At 37.9% G+C, this 13,659-nt stretch overlaps 2 protein-coding genes across 4 annotated transcripts; both read right to left on the reverse strand.

Moving 5' to 3' along the window:
* Nucleotides 1-46: 46 nt before the first annotated feature.
* On the reverse strand, nucleotides 47-2,648 carry LOC133725394 (probable cinnamyl alcohol dehydrogenase 1). The gene is made up of 6 exons (XM_062152643.1): nucleotides 1,990-2,648; nucleotides 1,610-1,723; nucleotides 1,278-1,508; nucleotides 879-1,164; nucleotides 643-793; nucleotides 47-533 (listed from the first exon to the last, which is right to left on the reverse strand). Exons 1-6 carry the CDS (start codon nucleotides 2,088-2,090, stop codon nucleotides 337-339), a joined length of 1,080 nt encoding a protein of 359 aa, XP_062008627.1. The 5' UTR covers nucleotides 2,091-2,648; the 3' UTR covers nucleotides 47-336.
* A 112-nt stretch (nucleotides 2,649-2,760) lies between these two features.
* On the reverse strand, nucleotides 2,761-11,139 carry LOC133725393 (DEAD-box ATP-dependent RNA helicase 20). Of its 3 annotated transcripts, none has more exons than XM_062152640.1 (10): nucleotides 10,951-11,139; nucleotides 10,373-10,638; nucleotides 6,817-6,996; nucleotides 6,548-6,709; nucleotides 6,175-6,329; nucleotides 5,123-5,215; nucleotides 4,844-4,929; nucleotides 4,526-4,752; nucleotides 3,317-3,550; nucleotides 2,761-2,994 (listed from the first exon to the last, which is right to left on the reverse strand). In XM_062152640.1, exons 1-10 carry the CDS (start codon nucleotides 11,004-11,006, stop codon nucleotides 2,936-2,938), a joined length of 1,518 nt encoding a protein of 505 aa, XP_062008624.1. In that variant the 5' UTR covers nucleotides 11,007-11,139; the 3' UTR covers nucleotides 2,761-2,935. The 3 variants fall into 3 exon arrangements, with proteins under 3 accessions (XP_062008624.1, XP_062008626.1, XP_062008625.1); XM_062152642.1 differs by lacking the exon at nucleotides 2,761-2,994 and adding an exon at nucleotides 3,646-3,711 and having other exon boundaries at nucleotides 3,412-3,550; XM_062152641.1 differs by lacking the exon at nucleotides 2,761-2,994 and adding an exon at nucleotides 3,646-3,716 and having other exon boundaries at nucleotides 3,412-3,550.
* Between the last annotated feature and the right edge of the window lie 2,520 nt (nucleotides 11,140-13,659).

The raw sequence follows: 13,659 nt of genomic DNA on the forward strand, positions 1-13,659 counted from the left end.
TAAGGAAAACAAAATTGTGGAAGACCTAAACAGTCACTATTGCAAGTCGAAACAATGAATGGAGGAGTCACGTCCCACCAAACTAAGCTTGTTAAAGTAGTAACCATGATTTGCCAAGATGTCAGCAACTCTGTTACCTTCACGAAAGATATGTGAGGACCGGAAATGCATCTGAGAAATGTGGTGCAAGCAATTCATCCACTCTACTCTAAGTTGTCATGGCACCAAATGAGGAGAGCGAAGAAAATTAAGAATAATGGAAGAATCCACTTCTAGCCATATATGCTTCCAATCCACTTCTCTTTTCATCTAAATGATATTCCCCATTTACCATCTTCATTTCAGGGAGTTTTCAATATCTACCACAAAGCGATACTTGATATCCTTGTTTATGAGCCTCTCAATAGCCTCATTCACATACTGAATTGGAACAACTTCTATGTTTGGGTATATCTTGTGAGCGGCACAAAAGTTTATCATTTCTTGAATCTGTTTTGTACCACCTGCTGCGCTACCGGTAATTGATCTCTTACCTGATCACAAAATTACCTCAACTCCATGAATAAAACTCTTATGTGAAATTTAAAATGAAAAATTATATATATGAACTATTTATGTAAAATGAAATGCTAGAATAAGTACCCATAATAAGGCTTAGAGGGCTCAATTTGATTTCACTTGGGGCACCCACGAGGACTAGAACACCAGCAGTCTTCAGTAGTGACATGTACTCGTCGAATGGGTGATCACCAGATGCTGTGTCAATGATAAAGTCAAGTGACTTAGCTAGTGCCTGCATTAAAGAAAACAATTTTTATATATAGAAATTGTCAATTGATTTTGTATTGGAGTTTATTTTGCTGTCAAAGTGATTCTACCTTCATTTGGTCTTGGTTGGATGATATGACGAAATTGTCTGCTCCAAGCAGAGTCAGAGCTTCGTCTTTCTTTGACATACTTGTGCTGAAAACAGTTACCTTGAGTCCCAAAGCCTTGCCGAATTTCACAGCCATGTGACCAAGACCGCCAAGGCCGATCACGCCTAGGGATTTCCCAGGTTGGTTCATCTTATGGTCCATCATGGGAGAGTAAACAGTACTGCCAGCACAAAGCAGTGGTGCTGCTGAAGCCAATGGATAGTCCTCTGGTATTTTGAAGCAGTACCTTTAGTTCAGGAACAAACTAAAAGTTTACTAAATACAATTGCTCCCCATCGGATAAATGGCTATATAAAGCATCGGCCGGAAATGTAGATCAACTTAGTTAGTAATACTTACCTTTCGTGGACAACAGTGAAAGTGGAGAACCCTCCATGGGTGATGGTGCCATTGTAATCAAAACGGTTATAAGTAAGTACTACTCCCTTATCACAGTAAACTTCTTGGCCATCGTTACAATACTCGCAATCTCTACATGAGTTGGTATAAGGTCCAACCCCAACATGGTCTCCAACTTTGAAGCGATGAACATTTGGACCAACCTCTTGCACAATGCCAACAATCTCATGTCTGTTTATAAATTGAAGTATAATCGATTAATATTACTAGATAAGAACTCAAATAAACCACTTGAATATATATATATGTATGACATATAGTATTGAACTTACCCAGGCACCATAGGATAGGTTGCATCTCCATGTTTGTTCCTTGGACAAATGACCTCAGCATAGCAAACTCCACAATGTGTGATCTTTATGGAAACATCGTCGGCTTGAACATTCCTGATTAAAAAGTGATGCAATCTTAGCTACCCAATTAACATATTATCGAGCGAGCAATGCAGTACAATGTTTGAATGCTGATCGATCTTTAAATAATCGTGTTTTTTTTTTTCAGGGTTTATAACAAGCTTTGTACGTAGCAGCATTTTCAAACCAATAAAGACTTGCTCTTGTCACAGCATTTGGTGAACATATTGGGCGATCCTAGGCTAGGCCCTAGCAGTAGTACTCTTAAGATTGATCGAGATTTGAGCATACATGCATACCTTCGATTAAATTTATAAGGCGATAGGACTCCGGAAGCATCTCTTGCGGCCCATCCCAAGCAGTTCCCATTTCCATTTGCTGCACTAATTTCGGAGCTCATTTTGTTTCAGTTGCGAGCAAATTGGATAGATCGAAGTAGTAAAAAGAAGACAAAGAAGGCTCAGATTCACCAAAACTCAGATGAGGGAGATATAAGCAGGTGTAAGTTGTGAGACGTCTATTTGTAGGGACGTAGATCGACCAGGTAGTACTTAGAACAGAGGATTACGCAAGAGCATACGTATGCGATGAACTGAAGACTTGATGAAGTGATGTCTAATCCTTGCGCACTATTTACCATTAGATAATGAATAATATATTGACCCCAGAGTCCCAGACAACGATATGGATAGATTATTTGAGGAGATGGAGTGGTGGGTGTGGTGGAACTTGGAAGCCTTGATTATTTGAGGAGTTGAAGATTGACGAGGCTTTCAGTTTTGTGAGTGTTGTCCATTTGCTGATAAAGTGATGAACAACTGATCATGTACATCGTTTATTAAAAAATATACATTCTTTCCAAAAGGATCTGTAGAACTAATGATCCTTCTTGTGCTCAAAGCCTTGATCTTTTCTGAGTTTAATGATCCTTCTGAACTGTAGAACAGAAGGAAAAGAAGCACAAACAGCGAAGGAAAAGAAGCACAAACAGAGAGAGAAAGGAAAGAAACAAAGTGCTGTGAGGAAAAAAAAAACCTTTAAATTCACTTCTGCACAAATTTCTTTGGAAAAAAAAAAAAAAAGATTAAATTGATTAACGATATTTGTACGTCTACATTCTAGTCAGGCACTCAATACAAGTTTCCGTGTTTTCTGAACAGAATACAATGTCATTGCCATGTTGGAGGAGATGGTTACTGGATTTTACTCTAAACAGATGTCAAGCTCATAACCACAAATCATTAATCAACTCCACGGACGACCACCACCATAACCCCTACCACGATCTCGAAAACCCCCATGACCTGGTCAATTACAAGTCGCAACAAAATGGTTAGTTATCTCAATCAAGACACAACAGGAAGTTGATTCATTGAAATACTCGTTCAAAACTTAAAAGGATTAAATACAAATGGCTTTCTACAACACAAACACTATGTAAAACATATTGGAGAAGGTCAAGTTTAGTAGAATGAGCCATATGTTTGCACTTATTATTCCCAAAATCCTATTTAGACATTGACATCCAATGTATAGATACCCTATTCATCAAAAGGGCATATCCACCGTTCTGTGCAACAAAAAAATTGTCAACAATAATTTTATCTAGTGTTCAGACTAACTGACCTGAAGGGGGAGGAGGAGCACCACGCCCCATTGCTGCCAAATCAGGACTGACCTTCTGTCCGGCTTCTTCAAGTAAGCTAATCAGTTCCTTTGCAAATCTAGCATTAGCAGCTGTAAAGAATGTGTACGCTGTTCCTTTTGCCCCAGCTCTTCCAGTTCGGCCAATGCGGTGAACATAATCCTCAAGGGATCCCGGAAAATCATAATTAATTACATATTTCACATCCTTCACATCTGCAACCAAATCAAAGATGACGCCAACAGATTAGAAACAAAGGTGTAGGCATATTGGTTAAATACATTCAAGAAATTTTGCTAGATCAACACACCTATGAACCCCAAAGTTAGCAGTTTTTCCTATCAAAGCCAAAGGCAAATCCGATGCCCGCCAAAACCTTACCTGACTCAAAGGAAAACAATTATTTACTCAAATTCTGAGCACAGATGATTACCAACCTTGGAGGGTAAGCACTTCCCCCGTGAGCAAAAATCAGCAGTATCCAGCCAGATTTGCAGGGTAATTGTTTTTTGAAAAGAATAATAAAAATTATGGTAATAGGACATTCATATTGATAAGTTTCCTCATAGAACAGATCAATGGGACAGGAAAGGACCCAATACAGTCTGAAATTTGGTAAAGATGCTTCAAATATGGAGTGGATAACCTTCATAACTCAAGAAATAATATTCTTCTTGGAGTGGATCTCACCGTCTCATAATATTATGGTGAGAAAGTTGGGAAAGAATTGAAAAAGGAATTGATTTTCTCAATAGATAAGTAACAAAAGAAATAAATGGCTGGAAACCCATAGATGACGGAGCAGATAGGGTAGATAAATAAAATACCAAACCAGTGCGAACAAAAGAGAGTTTAGTATAACAAGAAAAGATAGAACATAGAAATTGCCAAATGAAATAATGCCCATGGGGCCATTGCTGACAAAAATGACACTGCAAAATGCTGTCTACGAATATGGCCTTCATTTTCCTGAATCAATATCAGGAAATGTGATTTTGAAAAGGAAGGAAAGTAAATTTAGTAAATTAATGAAGCCTTCAACTGTGAAAAGAGATTGAATATGCTAAATTCCTGTTCAAATTAAATGGCAATACTAATGTGTATGATCAAGCAAATAACTCTTAGAGCATAGCCAAATAAGAATTCCTGCCAAGCATTCTCACAAGCTAAAAAGAAATTCCTTCCCATACCTAGACCACGAGCAGCGACATCTGTTGCAGTCATTATGGGGCTTTTGCCAGCTTTAAACTCAGAGAGGACCCAATCCCTTTCTGCTTGACTTTTGTCTCCATGAATGGAGAGGGCGGGCCAACCATCCATGCGAAGCTGCCGAGTGATCTGATCGCAACCTTTCTTAGTATCCATGAATATCAGTATTCTGCTGCCATCCATAATATCCTCCAGCAACTTTACCAATCTGGAAAAGTGAAATGAATCAGAAAGGTAACGTAAGCACATGGCAGAAAGACTAACACGTTGAAAGTACAGAAACCATGAATGTGCCATACTTGTTATATTTCTGATTTTCAGTAATGATGTCAACAATTTGGCGAATTGAGTGGTTGGCTTTCAGATCTGGAGAACCTATTATTACCTGTTCAACATCCAAAAAGAAGTAAGAATGTACTCCCAACAGTAAAGTTCAAATAATAAAATAGAGAGATTAGGCATTTAGCAACTACAATTTCAGCCAGCAATATAACTGAAACCCGACAAAATGATGTAAAAATGTGAAGATTGTCCTAATAGATGAAGGTCACTTTGGTAGTAAGAGTAAGATAGTGTACTTTGTATGCATTGTAAAGGAACTGCCTCGCCAGTTGTTCAACCTCCTTCGGCCATGTAGCACTCCAGTATAATGTTTGACGGTCTGGGCGAATCTGTATTGAAGAAAACATTAGACAATAATGACAACTTTCAACTGAACATAAACTTGAGAGCGAGCGAGATGCATGAGAAAAATCCATTGTCGCTGACTTTCATAAACAATTCATGGGCACCTTACACCCCTTGTCAAACCGATTTGAAATGACCGGCTACTTGTGTTGCCTATAAACTAAACTTCATTGATTCTTCAGCCTACCAAGCTTCTTCAGTGGGTAATAATTAAATCACTTATTACAAGTCAGTAGAAGAGTCAGTCTTCCTTAAGCAAAGTGCAAATGGCAATCCAGGACCTAACTAGTTCATATGCAATTCTCTTATCAAATACTTGCATATTGGTTTACTGGGAATAAAAAGATTCACAATATTGACAGGTAATATGAACCAAACTTTCTAGATGAAGCAGCTTCCTAGCACCAGTAAGTTACACTACTATAAGCATATACACATGGTCGAGTTGGTGTGGTGCTCAAGAAACTTAGAGAAATAAAATGCTGAAGTTTTCAACTTGGGTCACGGTAACAATACCTATCAAAACTAGTATGATTAAGATAAGGAGATTAATCATCATTGTCATTATTATAATTTATGGCCTTCCAAGACTCAAGTAGGATTCCTATCTTAAATAGAAATTCAAATATAAGTATATAACCTAATAAGCTCAACTTACAAACCAAGACTTCTGGAGACAAAGTTTAGAATCTGTTTTCTAAGTAACCACGATACCGAAGGCTTCACTTTAGAACTGCTAAAGAATTCATGTGATCTTTAAAAGGCAACCACTAATGTCTCCAGCTTTTAAACATACCAAAATTCTAGTAAAAAGCAAGTATGAAGACAACCAACCAAAGGCAAAACAAAAGACTTCACAAGGGGGCCAAACTAAGTGAAAAGATCTTCATAATATAGAAACAAAGCATTGTAGTCACATTCAAGTAATAGTAAAATCTCAAACCTGAGAAACAATCTTTCGTATCTGAGGCTCAAACCCCATGTCTAGCATCCGATCAGCCTCATCCAACACAAGATATGTGACCCTTCGCAAGTTTGTATTATGCGACTCTAACATATCAATCAACCTTCCCGGTGTAGCAATTACAATTTCAACTCCTGAGCCAAAACATTAATGACATCAACAAGAAGACAAAGCAATTACTAAAACAAGATATCCTGTTCAATTCACCACCTACAACAATAACTAATTAGTCATCTTACATGTAACCAATGCCTATAACAGAATATCAAGTACAATATGCAATACATGAAATTCATTGTTAAAGTATCAGAATGATAATACGAAGTCAACATAGTTCACCACCACCACCTACCTTTCTGCAGATCACGAACTTGAGGTCCCTTCGGAACTCCACCATAGATGCATGTGCTTTTAATTTTTGAAGATGCACCAAATTTAGTAGACTCTTGTTGGATTTGAACGGCAAGTTCACGGGTAGGAGCTAAAACTAATACTATCGGGCCGTCTCCAGGGGCTGCATGGACAATATAAAGTTACAAAGGCAGTACCAATAGCCAAATCTAAATCAAAGCTCAAAAAAATTATCACAGAACTTAAACATCTTAAAGATCGCATACTCACATAGAATTGGCTGGGCATTGACATGGACAATTGCAGGCAGCAGGTAAGCTAATGTCTTTCCTGATCCTGTTTCAGCAATACCAATAAGATCACGTCCCTTCAAAGCCATTGGCCATCCTTGAGCTTGAATTGGTGTAGGTTCAACAAATCCAGCTTTTGTGATTTCTTGCATGACATACTCTGTTATCAAGAGGAACCATTTCGTTAATTAGAATTTAGTACAACAACTTTACCAATATTCCAAAAGAACATTTTTCTTTTAAAAGAGACAGTTTTATTAGACAAAAGAAAGAGAGAATATAAGTGAACAAGATCTGCACACAAGATCAAAAGCAGCAGAAATTAAAAAATAAAAAACAAATAAGAACCTAGCACAAGCCAAGAAACCCACAAAAAAACCTGAAAGAAAAGTAAAGTCCCTATGATGCTACTGCTTTCCAGTCTGGCACAATAAAAAAACAAGCTGTAATAATTAATGACTCAGGCACCAAATCCCAAAGAGCTGACCAATATCTTGCTCTCTTTCAAAGCTCTTCCACCCCTGCACCTAAATAGGCTTCAAATTTTGTTCTATTTCTTTCATTTATAGCACCCAAATTACAGCCAGCCAACACAACCTGCTGCCCCAGAGCACTGTTGGCCTTCTTCCCTTTCCAAAACTAGAACGGTTTTGACAAAACAAAGATGAAGTCCAAGCTGGGGACTCCCAAGACACCCCAGCCTCCCCATATAATTTCTGCCTAAGATAAAAAGTTACTTCACTCTGCACAACCACATGATTCACAGTCTCTCCGTTCAATTTGCACCTCACACTCCAGTGAGGAGAGAGAAGAATTTGGCCTCCAATGGTCAAGCCTCTCGCAGGTTTCACCCTTTCATGCGCCACCAACCAGCCTAAAACCTTGACCTTTGGAGGAACCTTGGCATTCCAGGTTAAAGTTTGCCAGATGGAATTTGGTTCAGAACTATCCTCATCCTGGTGGAAGGAGTTGCAAGAGAAAGGCACCAGAAGCTTCCAACTTCCATCTCCTCTCTTACCTTCTGGAACTCCCCAAACTCACTCTTTCTACCAGCACCAGCAAATCCGATGCTTCCTTTGGGAAAATATCTGAAGTTCAGAACTATCGTCATTTGAATTCCTCCTGAAACCAAAGTTCTAATTGGCTGGGAAGGTGTTTGGAATGGCTAGACTTTCTATCGAGGTGTTACGGAATCTTGATAATGTGGAAAGTCTTGGGAAGGCCTGATTTAAACACCCTACTATCCTCCCAAAATCTCACTCTTGCCTCATTGCCACTGCAAGCTGAAAACACTCATAAAAAATTGGTTCATCCCAGCAGAAATGTCCTTCCAAGGGTTCTAGTCGATCATTCTAATAACCAGGTTATATCCCAGCCACTTTAATGGTAACCATATTACGTGCCGCGAAGATTCTCTTTCAGAGAAAATATCCAGAGTCATTTTCCAGCAATGAGGTAACCCTTGCCACTATAATCCTGATCTCCAAACCTCCTTTCTCCTTAATTTTGGAAGAGAAGCTCCACCTCATGAGGTGATCCTTCTGCCCTTCACCTCCTTCCCATAAGAAATTGATCATCAAACCCTCCAACCTCTTCGCCACGCTGACTGGAATTGGGAAAGAGACAAATAGTAGGTGGGTAGACTACAGAGAACAGCCGGAATCAAAGTCAAACGAAACCCCAAAAAAAAAAAAAAAAAAATAGAAAGCCTTCTTCCAACCTTCCAGTCTCTTCTCAACTCTCTCTATCGCACGCTTCTAAATCAAGGTGGTATATTACAGGCTAACTTCCTATCCTACATCCCAATATTGCTGCCAACTTTCCACTTTGCCACTTTCTGAGTTTATTTCTACTAAAGAGCACATAACTTTATTTATTTTAGAACTGATAGCAAGCAAGCGAAAACTCTGTATAACCAAATATAAATTAGCACAGTTCTGAAATCAGATGGTATCATCACCAAATTGTAGTCAAGCATCAACATTTTCCCTCCCTACACAGACCATCAATAGTACTGCAATCCTTGTGCCCCCTCCATTGATCTGCTTAGAACAGCTACCACAAGAATAAAGAAAAAAGGAGACAATGAATCGTCTAGTCTCAAACCTCTAGTGGCACCAAATTTCCATCTTGATCTTCCATTGATCACCACCAATTCATTTTCTCCACTGGACTCCAAAACCTTTTCTTTTTCTTTTTTTTCGAAACGCAATCCAAAACATTTGACTCAACATGGTCATAGGCTTTCTCAAATTCAATTTTGAAGACTAGGTCCTCTCTCCAATTTAGCTCTCTCATGTAAGAAATAGTGCCTTCCAGCACCTCCAGTAAACTCCAAGCCAAAACTTTGGCAATGATCTTGTACAAGCTTGTTGTCAAACTCTGAAGTCTGCAACATTAGGAAATATGTATTCTTTAGAACGAGATAAATACATGATTCTTTTGTATCTCTGTTTATTATTCCATCTGTATAGAATTCTTCAAAAGTTCAATAGCTCACCTCTTACCACTTCCCAATTTCTCTGCAGGACTGCCATAGAAAAGTCATCTAGACAAAGAGATTCATCCTTATTAAAGTCCAACTGCTATTTTACTTCTTCTTCGAAGGGCCTCTCCAGCCACTTCGCTTTTTTCTTCACTAATCTCATTCCAACTGAGGCCTTTCAAAGCCCATTCACTTCATTATTACTCAAATAAAGATTGTCATTAATACTGATAATTTCCTTCTCTGCCAGAGTCTCGTCTTCCATGACAATGCCATTGTCGTCTTCTAGTTTTTATATGGTTCATTTTTACTTCTGCCATTGACAACTCTGTTTCACAATCTTGTACTGTGTCCCCTTATTTAGCCCAAACTGATTTAGTTCTCTACCTCCAAAATTATTCATTCTCCAAGCTCTTCCAATCTCCCCTTAAAATTTCGCTACAACTCCTATCAGCCTCCTCTGCATCTAACTCCTTCATTAAATCCTCCACCTGCTATTCTCCTTCCCAACATCACCAGACATCTCATTTACCTTTTTGTTTCTCTCAAACACCTTAAGTATCTCGTAAAGTGGCCTTCCCACTCTTGGCAATCTTCTTCTCCCACTACTTCATAAAGCTTTCTTCAAAGATATAATCAAGTATAAACAGACCAGGACCCCATCAAAATTACTTGTATCCAACAAAACCGGGCAATGATCTAAAGTTACTTTATCAAGGGCTAATTCCTTACATTTGGAAAACTATCCTAACAGACCAAAGAATGTAGAATCTATCCAAAAGCCGACTAATCGATATTTCATCTCATTATGGAAATATGATGTTAGATTGTTAGGTAGAAAATTATAGTAATGTGGCTGGCACATCAACAACTGAGAATTGGAAAGTATAGCACAATTTCTCTCAAGTCTCAACAGAGCTACACTAAGTTCCACTTTCTATTTGAAAAAAATAAATAAATACAGATTTCTGGGAAGACCTAAGACTTGGAACCTACTATAGCATGCATTTGAATGAATCAATAAAAATCCAAAAGAACAAAGAAAACATACCGGGAAACCCAATGTCACGGAAGCTCTTGATGGGCTTTGGAACATCGCGGCCTTCAACAGTAATTTCCCTCCGTTTCCTATACTCCTCAACCTCCCTCTCCGTCATTCCCTCCACTTCAGGTGACTCCACATAGAAATTCTTCTCAAAAGGCGTCAAGCCATCCAAATCCAACTTCCTCGGCGACTCAGCCCCTTCATAATCCTTCCTGCTTGATGAAGACCGGGCTGAACCACCGTAGCCGGTCGCCCCACCAAAGCCCGAATCACTAAAACAGCACAAATTTTCAATCCCCGGTCAATTTCAAGAAAAACCATTTCCATATAATAATGCAATCAAGTAAACATTTGTCAGCCTTGACTTGTATAATTGTAGAACTAAGAGTAAAATCAACATAAGAACATTGAATTGAAGGGAATGAAGCTCGAATTGAATGTCCCCAATCCAATCAAAACTCAAAGAGCAACCAATTAAAGTCGTAAACCACATAATTATCACTTAGCGAACTAAAACCAAAGCAATACGAAATCAAAGTAAGGCACACAAAAATTAAACTCATCCACGTAAAATTGAAAAGTACCTTCTCCGGTCACGGTAGGAAGTGGGGTCGCCGGAGCGGCTGTCGTAGCGGCTCATGATGGGTGGGTGGGTGGTTACTGTGCGTCACCGTCGGGTGAGATTAGTAGGAAGAAATTTGAGGGTTTTAGAAGAGCAGCTGAGTTTACGAATTAGGAAGGAAGAAGGGCCAAAGCGAGAGCGCTCTCTCTAATTCTCTGCAGCTCAATAGGACTAGAAGAATCCGACTGGTTTGATGGACCAATAACCAGCAGACAAGTGTACGCTGCTCCGAGACTTTTTTTTTTTTTGGAAAGAGTCACTCTATTTTTACTTGTTCGATCTTTTTGGTCACTCATTTTTTAAATATATCATTTTGAAATGGGGAATATCGTGCGAAATTAGGTTACTAGTTGGGTATGGAGAGCAAAAAATGTGAGCAGTGGTGAAAAGGATGAATTTAAAACTGTAAATGTTTGGAGTCAAATTTGGAGTGTCTGAATTTCAAATAAAGTCAAGTTATTTCTTTGGCGAGCTTGTCATTCCTTCTTACCCTATGCTAAATGTCTATGGAGATGCCATATTAGTTCCAATGCAAGTTGTGGAAGGTTGGGGGGGGGGAAGCTGAAGAAACCATATTGCATTGTCTTAGGGGTTGTGCTTAGGTGAGTGAAATTCACATTCATTTTTTTCCTTTTTGATTGAAATTCTTACAAAAATACAAAACTAAGTTACTAAAGACAAAAATTTAAGTTACTAAAAAAAGAAACATGAAGTATGAATTTCACTCCCCTTGTGTTTATGCTAAACAAATCTGGAAACTTACTTGGCTGCACTATATTTATAAAGACTGGAAAGAGGTGTGTTTTACAAGGGATCTATTTGTTCATGTTGCTGCTACTTGTAGTGTTAAGGAGCTAGAGTTTTTTGTTGTCATTATGTGGTGGATTTGTATAGAGCGAAATAATGTTGTGCATAATAAACCAGTGCTTGAGCCACAGGTCATTATTATTAGAGCTACTGAATGGCTTGAAGATCAATGGCAAAGTTGGGAGGGAAACTATATGAACACAGCAACCCAGCCCAATCACACTACCAGTGCAAGTGCAGAGAAGAGGCACTAAGCACCACTTGCTCGACAATGGGTAAGATTACTTTTCGATAGAGCTTGTGACTTGAAAACACTGTGGTGAGTTGGGGAGCAGTTGTTAGCAATGAACATCAAGCTCTTGTGAGTGCATTAGTTGTCCATGTAAGAGCCTCTATTAGTCCTTTAACCACTGAGGCACTAGCCCTATTGAGTAGTTTGCGTTATTGTAAGGAATTGGCTGGGGGATGACAGAAATGAATAATTGGATAACATCAACTATATTTTTGTTGTAAATATTATCAATATGTGTCTGTCCACGTATATTCTCATTTGTTATGTCTTTAGAATGTAAACTCTACTCCAATATAAAGGAGTCCAAAAAGAATGAATAAGATACCTCTCTACATGTCCTTCTATCTATCTCTCTATATTCTCTATTTCTTACCAACATAAGTTTCTAGTTTATAACACGTTATCAGCATGCTTTTGCTCTTATTTCTTTTTCCTCTTAAACTCCATGATGATCCACAAGCCTTATGGTGCAACATAGTTGCCTATAACCAAGGCTAACGATCTATGAGTTTTTCTCTCATTCTCAACGAACTGCTTCATATATCTATGTTATTTCTTATATTATCGCATAACAGATATATGTATTTCATGTTTATCTTCTTTGTTCCTATTACATATGAACATCAATTTTTTTATGCGGTCATATAATTTAAACAAATTTTTTTTAATGTATAATTCATATAATTTACTATATTAACAGTAGATTTATTTTATCAGCATTATATGTATTAAGTAGTAGTACTTTTTGTGTCTCATGTGGTAGATGGTCAAGAAGTCTGTAATTGTAGAGTGACCAAGTTTTCTTAAATTGAATTTTTCTACAATTCTTCTTCAAGGTACTATATTGACTGAGATTTGATTAGACTCTTTGGAATTGATTTAGTCTTTGGTGCACACTTCAGTGATTACTAGCTATGTCTGGTTAAAATAATATTCTTGTCATAGTGAATTCTATAGATGCACAAGTGAGAGATTGTAAGACTGAATTTGGACATCAATATAATTCATATTAAACATGACAACTTAATATTAATTACAGAATAAGTAATCTGAGATCAAATATAATTCTTACTCCTTGTTTAATTGCATTTGTGTTATGAATCACACAAATATGATAGGTAGTCTAAGTATCTTGGAAACCAAGCAATAAAGATCGGATATGCTATGCTGAAGAACTAGATGGAAGGTTGGAAGCAAGAGTGGAAAGGAGAATGAATATGTTACTATGTTAGACTAATTTTATTTACACTGAGCTTGTGGCCTTAATCAAATCTTTATGTATTAGATTTACTACTATTGAACTGGTGTTGGATTGATGTTTTGTGGAATTAGTACACCTACTGATTCTAGTGTTAATTTGAATTAATTTGGAGTTAAATTCTTAATGTTGTTGAAAGAAAAATGAGCGAGGCAAAATACAACAATATTTACTATTTACTGGGTGACATCTTTGAAAGAAAGAAGAATACATGAGCATCAACGTTGTCATGATCGAGTGACACATAACTATAAGTAGTGCACCATTTTCGACATGAAACTCTTCCTATTAGGGGTGGGTTCGCGTAACCGAAA

The sequence above is a fragment of the Rosa rugosa genome, chromosome 1 (assembly GCF_958449725.1).
Source record: "Rosa rugosa chromosome 1, drRosRugo1.1, whole genome shotgun sequence".
Lineage (NCBI taxonomy): Eukaryota > Viridiplantae > Streptophyta > Magnoliopsida > Rosales > Rosaceae > Rosa > Rosa rugosa.